This window comes from Sus scrofa, chromosome 8, assembly GCF_000003025.6.
Source record: "Sus scrofa isolate TJ Tabasco breed Duroc chromosome 8, Sscrofa11.1, whole genome shotgun sequence".
NCBI lineage: Eukaryota > Metazoa > Chordata > Mammalia > Artiodactyla > Suidae > Sus > Sus scrofa.
This window is the reverse complement of record NC_010450.4, coordinates 29369857-29394971: the sequence shown is the minus strand read 5'-3', so window position 1 is coordinate 29394971 and position 25115 is coordinate 29369857. Positions and strand designations below refer to the sequence as shown.

Genomic DNA, 25115 nt, shown 5'->3' with positions numbered 1-25115 from the left:
GAATGGAAACAGGGAAAAAAGAAAGTATTGCGGCATTCCAGATGAGAGATGATGGAGCTGTGGACTCAGGATTAGCCACAGAATCGGAGAAGTGACAGACTGAAATGGATCTTGAATCATGGGGATGAGAGTGTGAAATAAAGAGAGAAATTTAGGAGGAAGATGATCCCTAGATTTTGGCTGTAGCAACTGTCACTGTCACTTAAGTGCTGCAGGAGACTGGGGAAGCCATGGGTTGGTGGGGAGTAAATTCAAGGGTTCTACTTTAACTGCATTGAGTTTGAGCTGTCTATTTAACAGCTGAGGAGGAAAGTCAAGTTCAGAGTTGGACAGATGAGTCTGGAACTCATTGGTGAGTCTAAGCAATACATAAATTTGGAAAGTCATCATCAAATAGGTATTTAATGCTGTGACGAGTTCATCTGGAAACAGTGTCTAGAACAGAAAGGTAGAGAAACGAATCTCGAGGGACCTAAAACTCAATTAAGAAGAGGAAGAACAGGAGTTTCTGTTGTGGCTCAGTGGTTAACAAACCCAATTAGGATCCATGAGGATGTGGGTTCAATCCCTGGCCTTGCTCAGTGCGTTAAGGATCCAGCGTTGCCATGAGCTGTGGTGTGGGTCACAGACACAGCTCAGATCTGGTGTTGCTGTGGCTGTGGTGTAGGCCAACAGCCAAAGCTCTGATTCCACCCCTAGCCTGGGAACCTCCACATGCCGCAGGTGTGGCCCTAAAAAGACACACACACACACACACACACACACAGAGAAGAGGAAGAACAAACAAAAGAGACCAGGCAGAAACCACTACTGGATTCAAAGGGAAAACAGGAGGGTTGGTTTTCCAAAAGCCAAGAGAAGAGAGTGTTTTGAGGTTGAAGAAACACTCTCTTGCCAACTTTATCAAAAGTTACTGAGAAACTGGATAAGAGACAAGCAGAGAAGGGATCATGGGACCTCACAAGCTGGAGGTGGGCATGAGAAGAGCCTGGGTGGAAGATCAGAAGAGAAGCCCAGGAGTTCCCGTCGTGGCGCAGTGGTTAACGAGTCCGACTAGGAACCATGAGGTTGCCGGTTTGATCCCTGGCCTTGCTCAGTGGGTTGAGAATCTGGCGTTGCTGTGAGCTATGGTGTAGGTCGAAGACACGGCTCGGATCCTGCGTTGCTGTGGCTCTGGCGTAGGCCAGTGGCTACAGCTCCGATTGGACCCCTAGCCTGGGAACCTCCATATGCTGTGAGAGCGGCCCAAGAAATGGCAAAAAGACAAAAAAAAAAAAAAAAAAAAGAGAGAGAGAAGCCCAATTGCTAAACCAAGAAGAAAATTGGTGAGTGGCAGCAAAGGTAGCCATCATGGCGACACTTGAAAAATGGAGCAGAAAGTTGGACCAGTAACAGGAGGAAGCTGGGATGGGAAATGGGCTTAGGGGAGGGGTTGCTTTAAAATGGGAGATGTCCATATATGCATATATGAAGACCAAGCAGAAGCTGATCAGGAATTTTACTTCTATGTTATTTTTCATACCATTCCTTAGGAACCAAGTGAGTCAGCATCTGACGGACTTGAATCAGAATCTGACTGACTTGTTCTTGCATTAGAGGCCAATGAACAGACGGTTAAAACCCCTCTGGCTACCAGAGGGGGAAGTGATGGATCAGAAAATATCAACATGGGTTCAGTGGGGATAAATCACTTCCTATTATATTTGTGGATCGAGACACTGCAGAGTTGTCACATTGACCACTGCGGATGGCCTCCTAACTGGTGTCAGTCCTCAGTTCCTCTTCCCTCTACTCCATCCTCCGCCCCCAAATCTAAAAACAAATCCAACTGTTTTACTTCCCTGGTTAAGGCCTCTTATGGCTGACACAGAACATCCTTCTTAAGAAGGTTACCCAATTCCTTAGCAGGGCATCCCTGGCCCCATAAAAATCCGACCCCTGCCTTTCCTTCTTTTCTCACCTCTGACCATGCAATTTGTGAAACATTAGTCACAGCAGTGCCAGCCACACTGGGCATCTCTGTGTGCCCTTGTCTGGCTCTGGCTTGGCACATGCTATAATCTATCCTCTCTCTTAGGAGGCCCATTCGATCTGCACCCACTCATCAGCCTAAGAAATTCCTAGGGTGCCCATGGCACGCAGAAGTTCCTGGGCCAAGGATCGAGCCCAAGCCACGGCATCGACAACACCAGATCCTTAACCACTAGGCCCCCAGAGACCTCCTCATAGGGGGTCTTTAAAAACCCATTCCAATGTCTCATGGAAAGTGCATGACATGTTGGAGGGTCCCTCCAGAAGACAGATCTGTGACCAACAATAGATATTACAGGAAACAACTTCCCCTCAACACCAAAGATTTAGGAGCAACTCCATTGTCTGAAACAAAAGGGAACACTGTTGGGGAGTCCATCCCTCACAGGGCGAAGTATGTGCCCAGGATGCTGAGGACTCACCAGGCGAAACCTCCGCCCACGTCCCCTGTCCAATACAACCTATTTAATTATTAGAGGCTCCCACTGTTGGGAGGAGCCCACAATCTGTCTACAGATTTCTCTTGTTTCTAGTTCTGCCCTCTGGAGCAAATACAGAATGTGCCAATTTCTTTTTGTCCACAGCAGTTTTTCACATAACTGTAGGCACTTATTATACTAGGCTTCCTCTCATTCTCTCAAATGTCCTGTTTGATAACTTACAGGTGTTTGCTAACTCCTGGCGGTGCAGCACTCAGAATCCATACTTGGCGTATAAAGCATCATGCTACTTCTTAAAGGAGCAATCTCAGCCTATTGGATTTGGTACCCTAGCACCCTGCCAAGTACATGATACACTGGTCGCATTCCAAAGAAAGGACTAATGTAAAAATGCAACATTTCAAATACCTACATCACTTAACCACAGGGAAGGATGACTTCTGATGTACTGCTGGATGGAAGCAGTCAGGAAAGGGCTCCTGCGGGACAGACCACCCTGAAGTCACTGGTAAGTTTTCTGGTTTGTCCTGCATCAGGCTCCCTGCCCTCCCACGGAGCCCCACCCCCAATCCTGCCTCTTCTGAAGCTTCCTTGGAGACAAGCCAGCTCTCCCGTCAGCCTGCTCTGTTTATTGGTTCAGGATCACAGGCAGCAGTTAGTGGGCTGGATGCCCAAGCGTCCAGAAGAAGGAAAAGTATTCAAAAAAGAGAAACAGTAGAAACAAGAGGTTTACCTCTGTCACCATATCCCAAACTAGTGGCCCTCGGAGCTCTTATCCATTGCAATATGCATCTAGCATCAAAAACTGGTCTTAGTTTTCAATGCGATTTTTTTTTTTCAGAGTAACTTTGAGCAAAATTCTATCATTAACAAATAGAGGTAGCAAAGAAAAGGGAGAAACTTGAGGTCGCTCCATGATAAGTGTTCAGATTATTTCCAGAAACACTTGCTTGGTAGCTAGTCCAGGGCTGACTAGTAGAAAAACGCTACAAGAGACGTGTTTAATTTTAAATTTTCTTTTAGGAACATTCGAAAAGGTAAAATGAAAGGTGAAATTAATTTTAGTATTATATTTGATTTAACCCAATACATCAAAAATATTATCATTTTAGCATGTAATCAATATAGCAAATCACTGAGATACTTTACATAATACCTTTTTTTTCAGACTGTATCTTTGTCTTCGTCCTTTTTTTTTTTTTTTTTTTTTTTTTTTGGTCTTTTTAGGGCCTCACCTGAGGCGTATGGAAATTCCCAGGCTAAGGTTCGAACTGGAACTGCAGTTGCTGGCCTACACCACAACCACGGCAATGCCAGATCCGAGCAGCGTCGGGGACCTGCACCACAGCTCATGGCAACACTGGATCCTTAACCCGCTGAGCAAGGCCAGGATTGAACCCTCATCCTCATGGATACTAGTTAGGTTCATTACCACTGAGCCACAGTGGGAACTCCAAGAGTATGTCTTTGAAAACCACTATTTTGGCACTTACAGCACATCTCAATTCAGACCAGTTACACTGCAAGTGCCCAAAAGGCACAGATGACAAGTGATGATTGTACTGGACACCAGAGGTCTAGGCTATAAATAAATCCTTTCAAGATGCAAGTCAACTTTAGGTTCAAGATACTTATAAAGTCTATTCTTAGGAAGAGATTTACACTATAAAGCAAAGCATTTGGTGAAAAATGCAAAGCTCTAGGAAGTGGTATGCACAGACAATAAAGGCTTCTAAATAATTATCTCATTACATATCACAAGGTGGATGCTTCTGAAATGCTTGCACTCATTTTTCAAAGTCAAAAATAAATTACGTAATCAATCCTGTGTCATGGACCCAAACCTTCCAACAAATACTTCGGAGTTCATGCAGTCCGGGACATCCTTTTTATAGATGAAAAAGAATCCCTGAGAATCCTTGCACCCAGCAACCAACTTCTGTCTAGTGTGACAGACGGTCAAGTGTTGATGGGCTGACACGGATACACTGTTCTGTGCAACCAGGCACTGAGTCCCAGCCACAAGTGGGGCCCCAAAGAAATTTTACATAACAACCAGATCGGGATTAAAGATACCCAGTGTGATTACATATAGAATGGATAAATAACAGGGTCCTACTATAGTGTACAGGGAACTATATTCAATGTATGCAATATGTATGAAATATACCAATAATAAGTATAAATACATAAATATACTATATATACCAATAAAAATTCAATATAAACCACAATGGAAAAGAATATGAAAAATACTGTGTGTGTATATATATATATATAAAACCTTATCACTTTGCTGTACAGCAGAAATTAACACAACATTGTAGATCAACTCTATGTCAATTAAAAAAGAAAGAAAAAAGCTGTCCGGTGGGAATTTTAACAATGATTAAAAAACAATCCTCCAAAACATACACAACAAAAGCTTCTCACAGCCATTCCCTGAGGAACAAAGACAGACTCATGTCTGATATTTAGAAATTTTGAAGATCCAATCAGAAAGGGCGCTAGATAGGAAGAACTCCAAAATGACACTACGTTCTTCAGAATCATCACCCTCAGGAACAAAATGCTCCAGCTCACGGTTATAATTTCCATCTTCCCTCCAGCAAAGAAAGAAAGTAATGAGCCGGCAAATAACAGCCAAGCAATCGAAGCCAGTCTCTATGGAAAACCCTGAAATAAGCGGTGCATATTTTCAGTCACTTACTTAAAATTCCAAGCAGATGGGGAATTATTAAGACAAATGAGTAATGGGTAAAATGCAACTGAAACAAAGCTATGATCAAAATTTTTTTAAAAAAATTTTATTTTGGGCCAAGTCCTCAGGATCCAGAAGTTCCTGGGCCTGGGATCGAACCATGCCACAGCAGTGACCATTGCTGTGGCAATGACAACACCAGACCCTTAACCACTGGGCCACCAGGGAACTCCTCCAATTTTTTAAAATTGTTAACTAAATCATAAAACTCAGCCAAAGCAACTTGGGCTTTTAATATATGGGACTGAGGTATTAATCCTGCTAATCACAGGAAAACAACTTTAGACCATTTTTTTGACTGAGAAGCAATGTTGGGAATCCAGAGAGGCTAGGTGAGGTAACTCTCCATCAGTTACTGAGAAAGGCAGTGTCCTCACAGGACCTCATGCCAGAATGTCCTGGTTCCTCACTGGAGGTTTCAAAAGGAAACCTTTATTCCCCTTAAATCCAGTCTGCAAAGAGTTAAGTACTCTTTTTTTTTTTTTTTTTTTCTTTTTTTTTTTTTTTGTCTTTTTGCCATTTCTTAGGCCACTCCCGTGGCATATGGAGGTTCCCAGGCTAGGGGTCGAATTGGAGCTGTAGCCGCCAGCCTACGCCAGAGCCACAGCAATGTGGGATCTGAGCCACGTCTGCAACCTACACCACAGCTCACGGCAATGCCGGATCCTTAACCCACTGAGCAAGGGCAGGGATCGAACCTGCAACCTCATGGTTCCTAGTCAGATTCATTAACCACTGAGCCACGACGGGAACTCCAAGAGTTAAGTACTCTTAAAACGAGCAGCATGGGAGCCCACAGGGGTCAATCTCAGATATAGATCACCTCCAAGAAATGCAGTTTCGTTGCCAAAAATCATAGACAAGGAAACCCGCCCTTTCAAAGGATACTCACATCCTCTCAAACCCATCTTCCTCAGCAACATTCAGGACAGTCCTCTTCCAGAGGTAGATGTCTTCTTTCTAGAAGTCTACTTCCCATACAGTGACTCCAGCTTCTCTACCCCCCAAACCCAAGCTCCTTTTCCACACGTTTCCCCTCCTCCTTATCCCTAAGGTTTTAGTCATGCTTATGAAGTTCCACCGGGAGACAGCACTTCCTCCTTGGGAAAGGGAAGAATAAGGCTATAGAACGATTCTAGCAAATCTAAGATGCTTCTAGGGAGGATGCAGAAGGGGCAGCTGTGAGTCCTGCTGGATTAATGACATCCATCCCCCACACGGGATGCCAGGCCCAGAAGATCAGCTCTGATGAAAGTCGGGAACAGTGTTTGAAAAGCCAGGACAGGTTTCAAGTGTGATAAGTCAGCTGAAGGAGAGTGGGTGGACACTGACAGCAAAACTACTCCCACATGCCCAATTTCTGACTCACCCTGGCTCCCCCACACTGCCCACTCCCTGGCCTCTCTACCAGCTTGTGTTTCTCCTCCATTTATTACCCGCTCCGCAATCCCTGCCATTCCCCATTCAGAACCCCTTCTTTCCTTTTATCGACATAAAACAGCAACATGCAGTGTCAGAAGCCCCAGCCCAACACGTCTGCTACCTGCACCACAGTGCTGGAAGGTCTCCTCAAGGAAGCAGAGCTTTTTACTTAGTAGATTTGAAAAAGGATTAAAAAGTAAATACTTTTTGGAGTGATCTAAAGGACACTCAAGTGAATGGCAATCTGATCTTCTGAGCTCAGATTTTCCCAGGAGAGTCAAAGCTGGAGAGCTGGAGGAGGAAAGAATCTCGAGACAATTTTCTTAGACTTTATGCTTTTTCTAGGGCTGAATCCAGGAGGTGACGTCTTTGTCATGTGATGGAGGAAAGACTAGTCAGGGCCACCCGTGCACCTGTCTGTATACCAGAATAGAAATTTTCATTTCCTGCCATGGACCCTAACTCAGAATCAAACTTCAGCTAGAACCTTATGACACTGTGTTCACACGTGTTCTGAGGGATGTTATGAGAAAATGTAATTTATGGTCCAATTACCTTGGGAATCTAATGGACAATTCAAGAGTGGACTAGGAATTACAGTGCTTCTGGAGTGTCTGTTGTGGCTCAGTGGGTTAAGAACCCAACTAGTGGAGTTCCTGTCGTGGCTCAGCAGTTCATGAATCTGACTAGCATCCATGAGGACGCAGGTTCGATCCCTGGCCTTGCTCAGTGGGTTAAGGATCCAACATTGCCGTGAGCTGTGGTGTAGGTTGTTGCTGTGGCTGTGGTATAGGCTAGCAGCTGTAGCTCTGATTAGACCCCCTAGCCCAGGAACCTCCACATGCTGCGGGTGCAGCTCTAAAAAGCAAAAAAAAGAGAACCCGACTAGTATCCATGAGGATGCAGGTTTGATCCCTGGTCTCACTCAGTGGGTTAAGGACCCAGCATTGCTGCAAGCTGTGGCGTAGGTGACAGATGCAGTTTGGATCTGGTGTTGTGGCTATGGTATAGGCCACTAGTTGCAGCTCCAATTCGACCCCTAGCACAGGAACTTCCATATGCCGCAGGTGTGGCCCTAAAAAGAAAAAAATAAAATAAAATATAAAATAAAATAATTTTTAAAAGATCAAGTGTTGTCTCTGTGGTGGCTCGGGTCATTGAGGCAGCACGGGTTCGATCCCAGTTCAGAACAGGGGTTAAGGATCCAGCGCTGCCACAACTGTGATGTAGACTGCAGCTGCAGCTCAGATTTGAACCCTGGTTTGATCACCTTACATATGCCGCAGGTGCCACCAAAAACAAAAACAAAAACAAAAGAAAATAGAGTGTTTCCCTAATACAGTAGTTCTCAGATCAGACTGTGGTCTGTATAACTCAGTGAACCAATATTTTCTAAATAATCAATGCATGATGTTACCAGAATCATGCATGCTTTAAAGATTCATTAAAGCACAAGATTAATGGATTTTAATACAACAAAATGCAAAAAGTGCTTTGAATGGTTTCAGATTTCATACTGCAACAAACTTCTGCCATTTGTTGAGTTCGGGTAGGGCATTAAAGAAAAATATCCACAATTTTCTAAAAAGACTACAAAATATTTCTCTTATTATATATCTGTATGAGGCCAAATTTTCTTAACATACTCAACCAAAACAACATATCACAAACAGAATGAGTGAAGAAGCAGCTGAGAATGAATAGTTATCTATTAGCCCAGACATGAAAGAGATTTGCAGGAAAACAAGCAAACAAAAAGTAAAACTATGCTACTCATCACTAAATTTTTTGGAAAAATAATTATTTTTCACAAAAATATTATTTATTCTAACATATAACAAATAAAAACATTATTACTTTATTATTTTTTTGGTTTCACCTGAGGTTTACAAACGTTCCCAGACTGTAGACTGAACTTGAGCCACAGCAGCGACCTGAGCCGCTGCAGTGACAATGCCAGATTCTTAACCCCCTGAGCCACAAGAGAACTCCTGTTTTTGTTTTTTTAATAAATTAATGCCTTTATAGTTTCTCAGGTTTTTTTTTTTTTTTTTTTTTTTTGGCTGCACCTGTGGCACACGGAAGTTCCCGGGCCAGGGATCGAACCCAGCCACAGCACTGAGCCAAGCCACAGCAGTGACAATGCTGGATCCTTAACCCACTGAGCCACCAGGGAACTCCTACAACTTTTGCAGTTTTAATTTCTACTACAGTAAATATTAATAATATCACTCACATTAATGCTCTTTGGGATCCTCCATAAGTTTAAAGAGTGAAAAGGGGTTTTCAGATCCGAAAGTTTGAGATGCCCTCTAATGTATTTCTGTCAGAGAGGCCTTTGTCTGTGGAACACCTTGAGTATATTCTATGGAACATACAGTGGGAAACACAATTTCATGCTGTGCTTATAAAACTATTCCTCTCTGGGAGTTCCCATCGTGGCTCAGTGGTTAACGAATCCGACTAGGAACCATGAGGTTGCGGGTTCAATCCCAGGCCTTGCTCAGTGAGCTGTGGTGTAGATCGCAGATGCGCCTCGGATCCCACATTGCTGTGGCTCTGGCGTAGACCGGTGGCTACAGCTCCAGTTCAACCCCTAGCCTGGGAACCTCCATATGCCGCAGGTGCAGCCTTAGAAAATGGCAAAAAGACAAAACAACAACAACAAAAAAAACCTATTCCTCTCTGTTCTTCTCTTCCCTTAGATCTTCTTTTATAAGTTCATTTACACGCTGCTCACAAGGTTTCCTCTCACATAGTAGTTTTGTGCCTATGACCCTGGCAGTAAAGGCATATATGGCATCTGGCAAACGTAGCTGGATACTGATCTCATCTCTTTAGAATTGGCCTTAATTTACAGAATCATTTCACAAAGCAAACGTTACAAACGATGAGAAATGATGACATATGTTCCCGTGCTCCTACAGCAGATAACCCCCTGCTATAAGACACCGAAGCAGAATGTCCTGAGAACATAAAAGATATCATGCCAGCTGGAATCAGGGCCACCACGGTGGTTTACCATTCAGTTTCCAACAACAAGAGAATCCCTGATTGAGATGCCTGTGTTACAAATGACTCTTTTATAAAATGAGCAGGATGGCAGCCATTTATTACTTGGTGTACTGGCAATTAAGTGTTTATAAAAATTGTGTGCAAGCCAAAAATAACTTAAGAACGGATTCGTATTTCTACCGTGGCTTTTTAGAGTGCAGAGTAAGGCCAATTCTCTACTCTCAGCACAACTGGAAACCCCAATTCCAGAATTGAGTTATAAATCTCTTCTTCCCGTCAGGTAGCTGAATGTCTGGCCAGAAGCCTGTTCTCAGATGCCATAAAAGATTGTGGGAAATAGTCAAAAGTGTAAAAAGTACTGAACAACTCCTTCCAGCAAAAGCTCCCCCCAAGGAAAGGCAGTCCTTCTACAGAGCTGGCGAGGAGTACAGCCTGTTCAGTCCTCTACTTTTCATTCTGGAATTTGCCCAAATAAGAGCAACCCTTAGGTTTACTTGTGCTGTTTTTTTAAGTGTCTAGTTTATAAAAATGTTGCTCAAAGATGACCAGAATCTCATCCTAAGAGCCGAAGACGCTCATCTTGGTCTCTTTCAATTTATGACTTGAAGTGAAACTAGTACATAATCTGCCTACAGTAAAACTTTTTTTTAATGAAGTTTGTTTTGGGCCACACCCGCAGCATGTGGAAGTTCCTGGGCCAGGGATCAAACCCAAGGCACAGCAATGACAAGGCCAAATCCTTAACCACTAGGCCACCAGGGAACTCCTATAGAATTTTTTTTTTTTTTTTAAGAGCCACAAGTGTGGCATATGGAAGTTTCCAGGCTAGAGGTTGAATTGGAGCTACAGCTGCCAGCCTATACCATACCTACAGTGACTCCAGATCCGAGCCACGTCTGTGACCTACACCACAACTTGCGGCAAGGCCAGATCCTTAACCCACTGAGCGGGACTAGGGATTGATCCCGAGTCCTCATGGATACTAGTCAGGTTCATTTCCGCTGAGCCACAAGGAGAACATCCCCTAATGAAAAAACTTTACAGCCATAAGTGCTGACTAGTTTCAGGTGCCGTTCTAGTTAATTTCGTCCTCCCAGCCACTGTGAGCAGAGACTATAATGACCCCATTTTACAGATGAGGAAACAGGCTCAGTGTTGCCTGAGGCTACACAGTTTACAGGTGGCAGACAGGACTGGAATCCAAGAAGTCAGTCCCTCTGAACTTCTGAACCCGAATGCTTCCCACCTGAGATGTATGAACAACAGCTGCAGCAGACACTTTTCAAATGCTTTTTTTTCTTTTTTTTGTCTTCTTACTATTTCTTGGGCCGCTCCCATGGCATATGGAGGTTCCCAGGCTAGGGGTCGAATTGGAGCTGTAGCCCCCGGCCTACGCCAGAGCCACAGCAACGCAAGATCTGAGCCGCGTCTGCAACCTACACCACAGCTCACGGCAACGCCGGATCTTTAACCCACTGAGCAAGGGCAGGGACTGAACCCGAAACCTCATGGTCCCTAGTCGGATTCGTTAACCACTGCGCCACGACGGGAACTCCTCAAATGCTTTTTAATAAAAATATATCCAGTTCTGTTCATAACATAGTAGATTTAAGCTCCAGACAAGCCATGATTCCAAAAAGGCTTCCTCCCACTGGGGTGTGTTAGGCCCCATTCTCCATCTTCCCACGTGGTATTTCCTGCAGGTGCCTCTGCCTTCCTTCTAGCCTCTACTACATCTTCTCACCTTGTACCTGGAGCAACAGTCTCTGAATGAGTGAGTGAAAGAACCAAGGAATGAACAACGAAAGGGAATCTCCACCAATCTACTCAGTCACCAAGAACATGAATTTCCAAGCGAGGTTCGTGCATCCTGGAGGGGATGCAAAAAACCCCTGCGGGGTGCAGGGAGAAAGCAGAAGCATTTCTCTTCCAATTTATGGGCATTTACCAGAAGGACTGGCACTGGCGTGCTCAGAGTCTGCCCCAGTGTGTGGGGTTGTCTGCATGTGGCCCTGCAGGCACTCAGGCCTCGCGTGGGGCTTCCTCAGCTCGGGGAGCTAGCGGTGAGCCCCTGACCTCCTTGCTGTCATCTGTACCGAATCACAGTTTGCATGGGCCCAGTTGAGGAAAAGGCTGCCAGGATTATATTTTCAATTGTATTTAAACTAACCCTCACAAAACAACCAAGGAGCTCTGAACGAGACCTGCACAGAACCGCAAAAACAACACTAACACACAATACGAGCACAAATAAATGAGAAAATAGTGGAGCGGATGATATCTTTACCATTTCTCATATAATATTTGTCTCAGCCATGTCCTAAGGTATAATGACAACAAACTAATCAGATCAGACATAAGGTTGTCCCCCCAGTATACCCTCAAACCCCCAAAACCTGAAAGTCTTGAAATTTAGATTCACAGGGAACTATATCCAATCATTTGTGATCAAACATGACGGAAAATAATATGAGAAAAAGAATGTGTGTATATATACGTATGACTGTGTCACCTTGATGGACAGCAGAAATTGAAAGAAGCTGTACGGTAAAAAATGGACAGAACATGGTAAACCCGCTATAATGGAAAAAATAAAAGTCATTATCAAAAAAAGAAATGGATAGAACACTGTAAATCTATTATAATAAAATTTAAAAAACAGAAAACATAAAAAAAAAACCCTTAGATTCATGTCCACCATGTTTACCAATGGTCTCTACCTAAGGGAACATTATTCCTTGGGAAACTAGCTAACAAGAGTCTTATGCAGTTTATAGATAACTATATTTTTGCTAACAGATCAACAGTGTGGAGCTCGCTAATCTAGAATTTTGCTACTCAAAGCGCAATTGGAAAAGCGCCTACATCACGTGGCAGCTTGTTAGAGATGCAGGGTCTCAGGGTCCATCCCAGACCCACCAGCTTAGAATTTGCATTTTAAGAATCCCCTGGGAAATGTATGTGCACATTTCTGTTTGAGAAGCACTGCTTCAGAACACACACCTTAAATAATCCGAATCCTAATATACGGCTCTGATGTATAAGTTTAGAAAGATGTCTCTGTTGAATTTTTGAACTGGTAAACTTATTTTAACATCTGTTATCAAATGTTTTTTAAAGACTATAAAGAAACTATCCCTATAAGCTGAAAATCCAGTGAGATGATCTATGTATAACTGCAGCATTAGCTCTTTGTTAATTCCAGTATCCTTAAACGCTCTGACCCCATACAACAAAAACCACCCCCACCTCCACTTACTTTTGTTTGATCATCGGCTTTGAACACATAGCAGATACTCTGCTGATTGGCTGCATCGTCTTTAATGAGACAAGCAAAATAACTCGGGTCATGGCTGTTATGAATCAGCTTGTGGACACGCTGAGGCTTACACTCGAAGATGCTGGAACAGATCAGTGGATCCCACTGTTGACTTTTTCCTGGCTCAGGCTCACATCTCAGTCCAGAGGGTGAAACACAAAGGCGGACTTGCTTGGTACCAGGCTCCTTCTTGGAGGACTGCCCGCTGAGCCTTCGCACCTCGGCCACGACCCAAGGCAGCATGGGCATGGTGGTTAGGGAGTGCACGCGCAAGGAGCCCACCAGCTGGAGGCTGAAGCCCACCGAGGCCTCATTAGGAAACGGATGCTTCCTCGCTGTGAATGTTATGGGTTCCATGTTGGGAAAAGTCTGGAAACTCACTGCCACTGGTTGCTATTTTAGGCCACGCACTCTATTTCACATGCTTCTGATGCCAAATCCTGCGGGAGAAGAACAGCGGCATTAGAATTGAATGAAATCACAGCACTAGCTACTTGCAGAGAGTTATCATTTCAGATGAAACCTAATAGTCTGAAACCCAAATAGGGGAAGAAATGGATATTAGTTCAAATAAGCTGCTCTGACTAGAAAGAGCTTTCTTAAAATCGTATTACATACAAAACCTGAAAATGCTGCAACCGTCACACTCGCTTCGGGTTACAAAGATCCCACTGGGAGACTCCTGTTAAACACAAACCTCACAGAGCCAACAAAGGCAAGCACCACATAAACAACATAGCGCTGCTTGGCCAGCTTTGAACCCTGATGTATTATTTAAGATACATTTCAAGAATTTTTTTTTTTTTTTTTTGTCTTTTTAGGACTGAACCTGCAGTACATAGTTCCTGGGCTAGGGGTAGAATTGGAGCTGCAGCTTCCAGCCTACACCACAGCAACACCAAATACAAGCCACATAGGTGATCTATGCCACAGCTTGTGAGTGAGGCCAGGGATCGAACCCGCATCCTCATGGATACTAGTCTGGTTCTTAACTTGCTGAGCCACAACAAGAACTCCTCAAGGAATGTTTTTAGGATGGTGAAATTCAGTACTGGTGGCTCCCCCAAACAAGTAACCTTTTAGGCTGCTTCCATGTCTTTCAATAGATATTTTAAAAGAGTGAATGAAATCTCTCCCATCTAAAAAAAAAAAAAAAAAAAAAAAAAAAGGTCACTTTCCCTTGACCTCAGGCATCCCCAGCCCCAATTCTTCGTTGCCTACACACCTTTCAAGGTAAAGTCTACACTTGCTGTCTCCACTTCCTCCTGCCCACTCACAATCTGGATTGTGACTAGAAGCAGAGAGGAACCACCACAACGGCTCCTATTAGGGTCATCCACACCCTCTGGTTGTGAAATCCAAGAGGACTTTTTAGTCCTTAGCTCCCTGTTCCCTCTGATGAATTCCTTGATGTTGACCACTTCACCCTGCTTGCAACTCTCCTGGCTCTCGTTTTATCTTGTTTCCTCTTCTTCACCTCTCACCTTGGTCTCAGTGAGACTACTAGTATTGCAGTTTTTTACAACTTAGGAAACGGAGTCCCAGAGAGAGTGTGAGTTGCTTGCTACAGGCGATTTGCGTTTTCTCCATCTGTCCCCTTGAATGCTGCACGAGAATGCACCTTCCACATTGACTCCAATGACTCCCATGTGTGTCTCCTTCCTGAGTTCCGGATTGGGACAGGCCATTCAATATTTCAATCTGGAAACTCTATCCAGACAGCACCTCAGCCTCAATTTAGTTTTTTAAAACTGACTCCATTTCACCTCCCTACTTTCCAGAATTTCTCCTCCTTCCCATCAGCTACATCTAGCTGAAGAGCATCCCTGTTCATTTCAGTGGCCAAGTCAAAAGCCAAGGAGTCCTTGCTGTAGACTAAATGTGTCCATCCCCCACCCCATTCACATGCTGAAACCCTAATCCTCAAAGTGATAGTATTTGGAGGGGGAGCCTTTGGGAAGGGATCAGGTCAAGAGAGTAGAAGCCATCTGAATAGGCGTAGTGCCCTTTTAAAAGACCCAGAGAGCTCTCTTCCCCTTCCACTGTGTGAGGACAATGGGAAAGGATAAAGTCTATGAACCAGGAAGCAGGCATCACAAGATACTGAATCTGCCAGCACCTTGATGCTGGACTTCCCATGCAGCCTGAAGGCACTGAGACAGTCATTCAGATGCTTCCTTCATCCTATCCCTAATTTTTTTGGGGGGGGCCACACTTGCAGCATATGGAGGTTCCCAGGCTAGGGGTTGAATTGGAGCTGTAGCTGCTGGCCCATGCCAGAGCCACAGCAATACAGGATCTGAGCTGCATCTACAACCTACACCACAGCTCACGGCAACTCTGGATCCTCAACCCACTGAGAGAGGCCAGGGATCGAACCCTCAACCTCATGGTTCCTAGTCGGATTCGTTAACCACTGAGCCACGGCAGGAACTCCCTTAGCCCTACTTCTAAACTGACTTTACATCTAAATATATCTTATCAGGAGTTCCCACTGTGGCTCAGTGGGTTAAGAACCCAAAAAGTATCCATGAGGATTTGGGTCCAATCCCTGACCTCACTCAGTGGGTTAAGGATCAAGCATTGCTACAAGCTGCATCATAGGTTGCCGCTGTAGCTCAGATCCCATGTGGCTGTGGCTGTGGCATAGGCCAGCAGATGCAGCTCCAATTCAGCTACTAGCCTGGGAACGTCCATATGCCACAGGTGCAGTCCTAAAAAGAAAAAATAAATACATCTTATCCTTCCTCAACCGGAGAAATGGTGCCCCCAACCTCAGTCCATCCTTCACATATTTCCTGGAGTAATTCAACCAAAACACCGAATTGATCACGTCACTCCTCTGCTAAGATTCCTTAATAACAACCCCCATAAAATCTAAACTCTTTTACATGGCATATAGGATCGCTTCAGATTCTGGTCCTGTCTATGTCTCCAACTTCATATTCTCCCCTAAAATGCCCTCCTTCGTGCACCACCTAGCTCTGAAGATAGGTAACTAGGTACGGTTCCCCACATGAGACGTCATTTCTCATGCCTCTGGGTCACAGCACATGCTGTTCCTGTCTTTCAAGAACATAATGCCTGTAGCAAACTGTAAAGAGCTGAGAGTTTACCCTACTTGCAAGCTAAAAGTCAGCCTGTCACAAGTTAGCCTCCTGGGAGATGACATGAGACTCCCAGGTCAGAGACAAAGGACAATTTAATACTCAGAGCAATGGCCACAGAGCCAGCATTTGCGCTGGTTCCCTAACCCCAAATTCCCACAGGCCAGGTGACACCTGTATCCACAGTGGGTTACAGCAGAGACACCTGAGTTTGGGGAGCCTGAATATTTCATATTGGGGTTTGAGTATGTCTGCTCTTCACAGGGAGAGACACTATTTCTATCTTCTGTGGGTGTTTGCTACTTAACAACAGCGACAAAAAAAATGAAGAGTTAGTCCAGAACAAAGGGAATCAAATATCTCTGCTCATAAAATATGTAGAATCATGAAAGACCTAAGGAGAAACTCCCAATGATGCCACCCTTGTCCTTGAACCTAATTCCAACTCATCTGCAAGTCCTTGTTCAAGCAACTATCACTTCTTTCCTCCAAGGTGGTTTAGGGCATCCATCACCACGTCTGCTGCGCTTGGTACCAAATCATCATGTTTATTTTAAGAGTTTGAATAGGTGCCCCTCCACAAGTCTGTAAGCTTCTGAAACTTAAACAAGGTTTAAGGTTTCTAAAACCAATATTCAAATTCCAAAACTTTCTGCACTAGAATTTTTTTTTTTCTTTTTAAGGCCACACCCATGGCATATGGAGGTTCCCAGGCTAGGGGTCAAATCGGAGCTGTAGCCACCAGCCTACACCACAGCCACAGCAACGCGGGATCCAAGCCGCATCTGTGACCTACACCATGGCTCACAGAAATGCCAGATCCTTAACCCCCAAGCAAGGCCAGGGATTGAACCTGCATCCTCATGGATACTAGTCAAATTCGTTTCCACTGAGCTACGATGGTAACTCCCTAGAACTACGTTTTTATTCTGTTTTTCTAGATGATAAATACACATGTGCTAAGAGTGAATTTTTATAATTTGAACACAGTTAAGAGCTAATTTTTTATTTAAAATGTTCAGAAGTTCAGAAATAAACCCATACTTTGAGTGCTCATGAAGGTATATTCCCTCTTTTCCTTTAAAGTACAGCCTCTGATGATGAAAACAGACCTGACGGTCGTATAATCCCATAAATAATGGCTCTCTCTCTCTCCTTTTTTCTTTCTCTCACCTACAGGTGAAAGTGGCATTAAATGTCTAGCTCGACTTCCACTCCTGTAACTGAATCTATTTCAAGTTCTAACTGTTGACAGCTGCTAATCCCAAGACATGTCTAAAGAAGTACTAGAATTATTACAAAGAACAGACTCAAGATCTACCAATTAGTGTAGACGAGGCAGTTACTAATATAGTGGCAACAAGTGCAGCAGAATTACTTTCAATTGTCTTGTAAGGAAATATATATGCAGTACAAAAAAAAACTACAAAATTTAGTCATTTCAACCATTTGGTAAATAATAAGTCATCAAATTCATTCTCCATTTCCCTGACAAACTACTTGAATGCCTCAAGTTTTCACTTTTCAGCCAGCTAGGACACATCTTGGTTTCTCTGTAAAAAGGATTCTGGACTTGAACCCTCTTAATAAACTATCAAATCATAAGTTATACTTCAGACGGAGTCATAATTATTCATAAGCAATTCAGAGTCATGGTACCTCAGACTAGGCGAGTAACTATTTCCATTACTGTTCAATAAAAAGTTCGAGGGGTGGAAGACCCAGTCACATAATACTAACAAACCCTAGATTATTTTTTAAGCTATCTCAGTCCACGTCATTTGCCTGCAATCTGTCACCATCCTTTAAGCCCAGGTAGAACCACCTATTCCAGGATACCTCTTGTGCCTCAGACTGCAGTAAGCTATACCCTGATCCGACCGGTGTGCATCTAGTCCTATTCTCAATAGCAGAGCCATCTGTGGCCCAGCCCTATCCCTCACAGAAACCGTCTGTATTCCTCACAGCTCCTACCTTCCACAGCCCATAAACACGGTAGGACCCCAAACACAAAGATATTCTTTTATTAAAACAGTTCCAATAACTTTGTGAGGGAGTCCGGCTATGCTAGCTATCTCTGGAAGCATGCACTTTGCATCACAAAATATGAAAGCTAGAAAGGGCCTTTCAAGCCACTCAGCAATCTCCCTCATATATGAAATGAGGCAAGTGGAGAAGCAAAACGGTTTGTCCAAGTTTGGTGACAGAATTAGGACAATCCAAGCCCCTGACTCCCATCCAAGTGTCGTGAGGAACCTCAGCTTTCTTACCAAAACACTTTCCAGTGTGGTGCTGAGAAAACAAGTTACTTCTCCAAATCTCCAGTTTATTATTATAAAAAAATGAAACGAGATCATCCCCAAGTTTTCTTCTGTCTCTAAAATCTGGTGAATCTCATTTTCATAATGTATAATACCAAATGTCCCCGACCGCGGGTGGGGACAGAAAGCTGCTCTCATCTTCCCTTCAAGAATATACATGTGGGAGAGACACATGAAGAAAGGATGGGGTTTATGGATCAGGAAGTGAGAGAGGCGATGGTGGGAGTTAGCTGGCTGCCACTGGGAATCCCCTCTCGTCCCAGCCCCCTTCCACTGCCTCCCAGCAAACCACAGGGAGCAGGATGGGGACTTTGCAGTAGCTACCCATGCCCGGCTCCTGCACACTCCTGCAGGTTCAGCTGGCACCTCCTCAGAATACTGGCGGGAGGGGCGGAGGGAGAGAAAGAAGGATGAAGGGAGGGTTGTTGGAAGCTTCTAGCTCCAGGCCAGGTGAGGAACTAGTTAGTACTGATTAGCAGTCAGGGACCTGCAAGATAGGCAGAGAACCCCCCCGGGTGGCCACTCGTTTCCCCTTGAGAATTAATGGCTTAATTTTTCTACTCTTTACCCCAGATAGAGCAGGCATGCGGCTGAGCAGGATTGTCCTGCCACCTGAAACTCTAATCTCCTATAGTGAGATTGCTGGCTTGGCTCCACTGTCTGTCCACTTCCTGCAGAGAATCGCAGCCAATCAGAGTAGTGTGCGCTCTCCCAGCATCGTCCACAGGTCCCAAAGATCTTTGGAGCAGTCGGCTAGTTCACCATCACGTGGAGCTCCTGGAGGCAGCAGTTCCAGCCTTTTCATCATCAAGGATGCTCCAGGACCCAGTGTGCCTCTCTAATTTGATACACAGAGAATGATTTCCTTCTTACATACATCAGGGCTAATTCAAGCCTAATCCTTTAGAATGCCACTGTCACTTCTGTTTGTCTGTTTGTTTTTGTTTGTCTTTTTAGGGCCACACCTGTGGCATATGGAGGTTCCCAGGCTAGGGGTTGAATCGGAGCTACAGCTGCTGGCCTACACCACAGCCACAACAATGCCAGATCCGAGCTGTGTCTGCAACCTATACCACAGCTCACAGCAACGCCAGCTCCTTATCCCACTGAGCAAGGCCAGGGGTTGAACCTGTGTCCTCATGGATACTAGTCAGATTCGTTTCCACTGAGCCACAACGGGAACTCCCCACTGTCCCTTCTGGATTGGATTGGATTTTCTTCCACCATCCTGCACAGGATAGCAGAGTGGGGGTCTTAGTTGGCCTCCCCCATAGCTGCTTTAAGTTATTCTCTTAAAAGTAGTGGAGTTTTTTTGGTTTTTCGGGTTTTTTTTGTTTTGCTTTTTAGAGCCACGCTTATAGCATACGGAAGTTCCCAGGCTAGGAGTTGAACTGGAGCTGTAGTTACTGGCCTACACCAAAGCTACAGCAATGCCAGATCTGAGCCGTGTCTGTGACCTACACCACAGCTCATGACAGTACCGCTTCCTTAACCCACTGAGCAAGGCCAGGGATCGAACCTGCATCCTCATGGATACTGGTCAGGTTTGTTACTGCTGAGCCACAGTGGGAACTCCTAAAAGTAGTGATATTAACTGTTAACACAGAATAATACTTACTGTGTGTCTGTTAACAGGTGCAGCTCTCACAACAAGCCTTGCCAGTAAGGACCATTATTATCATATCCAAATAAAGACTATTATAGACTATAATTATCATTATCAACTCTAATTTAAAGATGAGAGATCTGGAGTTCCCTGGTGGCCAATCGGTTAAGGATCCAACATTTTCATTGTTGTGGCTTGGATCACTGCTGTGGAGCAGGTTCGAACCCTAGCCCAGAAACTTTCCCATGCCATAGGCATGGCCAAAAAAAAAAAAAAGTCAGCAAAGAGGACAGTCAGAAATAAAAATGCACATTAAAAAAAATAATAAAGATGAGAGACTGGAAGGAAGTTGGTGACACAGGTGAGATCATCTGCCCAAGGTCATACCAGCAGCAAGTGGCAGAAGCTGGATTTGAACCCACGTCCTATCACTCCAGCGTGTGTTTGCTCTTAATCACTTTGTTAGAGGGAAATCTACTGACTGGCTACTTCTTGCTCATTACATACATGACCTTCAGTGTTCTTACAACTCTGGCAAGAGTGTTTCTTAACCACCCCCATTTTACTTAAGGGTCCTCTAATGAGTAAATGGTGAAGGTAGAATCTGAATCCAGACCTGTCTGGTGCCCAAATTTCTGTTACTTGCAATAGGACAATATCTGCAAATGGCAATTAACACTAAAATATCATTCTAATGGATGAGGTGGATTGTTTTTCTACCTATTTTTTTTTTTTTCTTTTTAGGGCTGCACCCACAGCATATGGAAGTTCCCAGACTAGGGATCCAATTGGAGCTGCTGCTGCCGGCCTACACCACAGTCACTGCAACCCTGAATCCAAGCCACATCTGAGACCTACGACGCGGCTTGCAGGAACAATGGATTCTTAACTCACTGAATGAGGCCAGGGATCAAACCTCCATCCTAATGGAGTCAGGTTTTTAACTCACTGTGCCACAGTGAGACTCCTCTACCTAAATTTTGCATCAGTAATTCAAATCTAATGTCAAAGTTATATGCTAAAAATATAAAAGGAATACATATAATAATAGCAGTAAGTAATATGTATCTAGTGCTTACTATATCTCACGCTCTATTCTAGCTCTATTCTAAGGACTTTAAGTGTATAAACTCATTAAGTCTGACAACAAAGCATAAGTGCTTATCCTCTGTGGAAGTTTAGATTCACTAATATTATACAATGTGTTGTTAAATGGGTACATTGTCTTTCAAGAGAAAACATAGCTGCTGCTTATCTCAAAGGGACCAGGCACACTCAAAATGAACTGCATCTTTGCTGGTGCTAAAACGTATCTCCTGTGCATTCTGCACAGCTTCCCTGAAACCTAAGTGGCAAGAATATTTCATATGGCCCAAATACGACAAATCTTTGTCCAAACATCAGAAACCTGAAAAGGGACACACTGCCCTTAAATCTAAGAACCCATCAGATGGAAGGAAATCTTGGTGTGAAAAATGTCAGAAACCTTGGAAATGGAGAACGTCGTGTTTATTGTGAAGAATCTGATTTAAAAATATTTTTCTTGGAAGGTGGGGTTGGAAAGAAAGAAATGAAGATAAAAGTCAGCAAAGGCACCTGTCATCTGCGACATCCTAGAAGCTGCTAGAAGAGCTAGGCCAGAAAGGGGCTGCCCACCCACACCTGGCCATGCACAGGGGCACATCTGATTGCTGCTGAAGCCCTTCTGGTACAGGCTGCCTCTGAGGAAAGTGGGCCACAGAGATTGTCAACAGCTGGATAATTCCGGAGGCGGTGCGCGCTGAATCATTTCTTCAGAGTTGCCCTTTTCTTCCTCAAACCGTCTGGTACCATGACAAACCCTGCCATATGAGATAAAAGGTCACCGCTGACATGGCTGCATCCAACCAGAAATGTTACTAGAGAGAAAGGAGAAATCTCCAGAGCTCTTGGAGGAAAGATAATGGCAGTCGGAGCAGAGGATTCCTTCTGCAAAATTTTACTTTGATGCTAATGATTTATAACCACGCCGATGAATTTCTCCTCTATTTTACTGGTTTGCAAGTAGCTGGACAAATCCGCATAAAGGCATTTATTTTAACTATCTCCTGATGATTTCATTTACAGCGCTGAGCCACATTCAGTCCCTTTTATATCTCCTTGCACTCAGTTGATAGTCTCAGGATACGCCACTGTGTGCACTTCAGAAAATGTCCCTTAAACATTTCACATGGTGCCTTTTAATCCACAGCTGTGCCCACTATCCAGGAGCTCATGTTTTGTCAATAGGTATTTAACAGAGAAATCTGGAGAGCAAGCACTTTTTATGGTCTTATTTCCTTGTAATTTGGTGGGGGGGGGAGAAAGAGGCAGATTCAAGACTATGATAGCTTTCCACTTCAAACAGCTGTAAAACACCTGTCTACAAAAGCAGCCAATCCTATTTTGTGCAGACTTTTTCATGCCACGTCCTTACTCCTTAAGACAGTCTTCAAGGTTCCCAGGAAGGCGCTGAGCAGAAGGCAAACCTCATCCCCAAGAAAGGTCATCTCAACTCTTGGAAAAGGCATAGAACTCACCTGCCTCGGGCATCCCTAACCAAGACGGTGATGGAACAAGTGTTCAGAAATATGAATGCTATCACTTACATGTGGAATCTAAAAAAAGGACACAATGAACTTCTTTGCGGAGCAGATACTGACTCACAGACTTTGAAAAACTTACGGTTTCCAAATGAGATAGGTTGGGGGGTGGGAGGATGGGCTTGGTGTTTGGGATGGAAATACTATAAAATTTGGTTGTGATGACTGCTGTACACCCATAAATGTAATAAAATTCATTGAGTAATTTAAAAAAAAAGAAACATGGAGAATTGTTCTTCCAGGTGGCTTCCCAGCGTCTTAGAATAGCTCCCAGTTCCTTCTTCATCCCAGCCCCCCCCCGCCCCGCCCCCCCAGCAGCTCCCCAAACACGACAAAACCCAGAGGTGGCCATCCTTCAACTCCCTTCCATCCAGCTCAAATCCGAGGAAGAGAATGAATTTCTGCTTTCCCAGAGAAGAAGTTTTTAAATCAGGGCCTCTGCAGTTCAGCTCATGTTCAGATCAAAAAAGTTTAGAAGTCTGGTCTTGGAGAGAGAGCTGAGTTTCCTGGGTGTGACTCATTTAAACCAGGTCCTAGTAAAATGCTCTTTCAAAGTCTGATAACATCGATAAATGAAATCATCCAATGCTCTAAGAGGAGGAATGAGAGATCTGCGAAGTGAATACCCATTCATTAAAGTAGGGCACTCTGAAAATTAAACTGTTTGGTGGGAGGAATGATCATCACTTTCAATTTCCTTTTTAAGTAACTTCCACAGAATAATCTATCGTAAATGAAATCACCGCACGTAAAGCCGCCTCTAGGTGGATTTCAAAGAAAATGACATCTCTTTTAAAAACACACACACCCCCACACCTAACAACAACGACGAGCGGCGAAGTTTGAGGGGGTCTCATAATCACAGGCTGATCAGGAAGCTGCTAGAAACAATTAAGCAGGGTTTCAAAATGACTGGTACAGGATGTGCCCATAGAAAGAAATGTGCGCACGGGTGGAGCTGCCAAAGTTGCTACTGCTAAGTACCCTGAACTTTCAAAGGGCGGCCTGGGGTCACTCTGACAGCCCTCCCCTTCGTCTGGTGGCCTTACAAACACTCTAGCCCTACGGATATTTGACGCAGGGGGATGGGGGAGATGCGAGGACAGCGAGCAGGAGTGGAGGGCGGGGCAGGAGGAGGGTGCAGCTCGGAGCCCCTAGGTCCTTCGGAACTTGTAGGTTTCGCTTTCGTCCAAGTAGGGGACAACGAGGTGGTAATGAACTTCCTTCCCCGAGAGCCCCCCGCGCGGCAACGACAGCAGAAACGCCCCCGGTCTGTCGGCTTCCCGCTTTCCCGCGGGCCCCAGAGCGCAGGGGCCTGCTGGGGGTGAGGGGTGGCGGGGATGCCCGGGGAAGAGGCGACGGGGTGGCGTGGGCGAGGCCCCAGAAAACGCTTACCTGGGAGGTGGCGCGCTTAGAGCCCGGGGCTGGGCCGGGGCGCGCAGGTGCTCGGGGTCCGCCCGGGGACGGCCTGAGCGGGCGGGGCGCGCATCGTGCTCGGCGGGCGGCGCTCTTCCCGCCGCGGGGGGCAGGGAGGGCTCCCGCTTCTTTTCCTGTCCTCTGAGGACACTGCTGGTCCCGCGGCGGCTGCAGCAACAGGCACAGAGGCGCGGGGACGCCGGCGGCAGCGGCGGCGGCGGCGGCGGCGGAGGAGGAGGTGTCTGCGCGCGGCTCGCGTTTCCTCCTCCCGGCTGGGCGAGCGCGGGGAGGCGGGGGAGGCGAGGGGAGGGCAGAGCCCGGGATCTCCCAACTCGGTCCCCGGGGACCTAAGAAGGGGACGCGATGCCCCCTCCCTCCCCACTGCGTCTTGTGACTCTGCCTGAGCAGCATGGCCGGGACAGGCGAGTCTCACGCGGGCAACAGCTGCTGCAGTGCGGGTCCTCCGCGCCCTCCCTCCCCTCCCCGTCTCTCCGCTCCCCAGCCGTCCATCCTCGACCTGCCCCGACCCCAGGCCTCCAGCCCTGGCCGAGGGGAGGGTATCCGGGGTACCGCCTTACCCAGCCCCAGCGCAGGGCCTTGGCCTGCCCAACGCCTGGGTCTCCAAGGACGCGGGGCCCCGCGCGTGATTAAGGCCCTCGCGGCGGGATGTACGGTCGCACACCCTGTCCTCGGCGGCCTATTTATAGCAGGTGGCGGTGCCCGCCGCTCTCTCGGCCTGTGGGGCTCTCAGCAGGTGGCACTGCCAGCCCGCTCTTCGCTCCCCCGCCGTAGCCTGGATTCATCTTACGCTCGCCTCTCTTTCTGAAACCGACCGAGTGAAAACTGCACAGAACACAGCAAAGAGACCAAGCCACCTGGCTCTCCCCCCTGTCACCCCTTCTTCCTGTCCTAGGGTTGATAATGGCAGGGAGTGAATTGGGGGCACGGGCATCCTATGGGGCGCTGGCAGGCAAGGCTGGAAAATCAGGGACTCAGGGAGACGGCGAAGGCTTGTGTCCTCCCCTGTTAAACACCAGTAAACCCCATTTCCAAACA

At 45.5% G+C, this 25115-nt stretch overlaps 1 protein-coding gene across 3 annotated transcripts in view; it reads right to left on the bottom strand.

Annotated features, from left to right (window-relative positions):
• Positions 1–24628, bottom strand: part of TBC1D1 (TBC1 domain family member 1) — a 220231-nt gene extending 195603 nt beyond the window's left edge. The window contains exons 1-2 of one of the 3 annotated variants that reach the window (XM_021101100.1): positions 24039–24628; positions 12929–13428 (exon numbers count right to left, since the gene is read on the bottom strand). In XM_021101100.1, coding sequence (XP_020956759.1) covers positions 12929–13345 — 417 coding nt within the window. In that variant the 5' untranslated portion in view covers positions 13346–13428; positions 24039–24628. The remainder of the gene's footprint in view (positions 1–12928; positions 13429–24038) is intronic. The other 2 variants (XM_021101102.1, XM_021101101.1) reach the window with 2 other exon arrangements.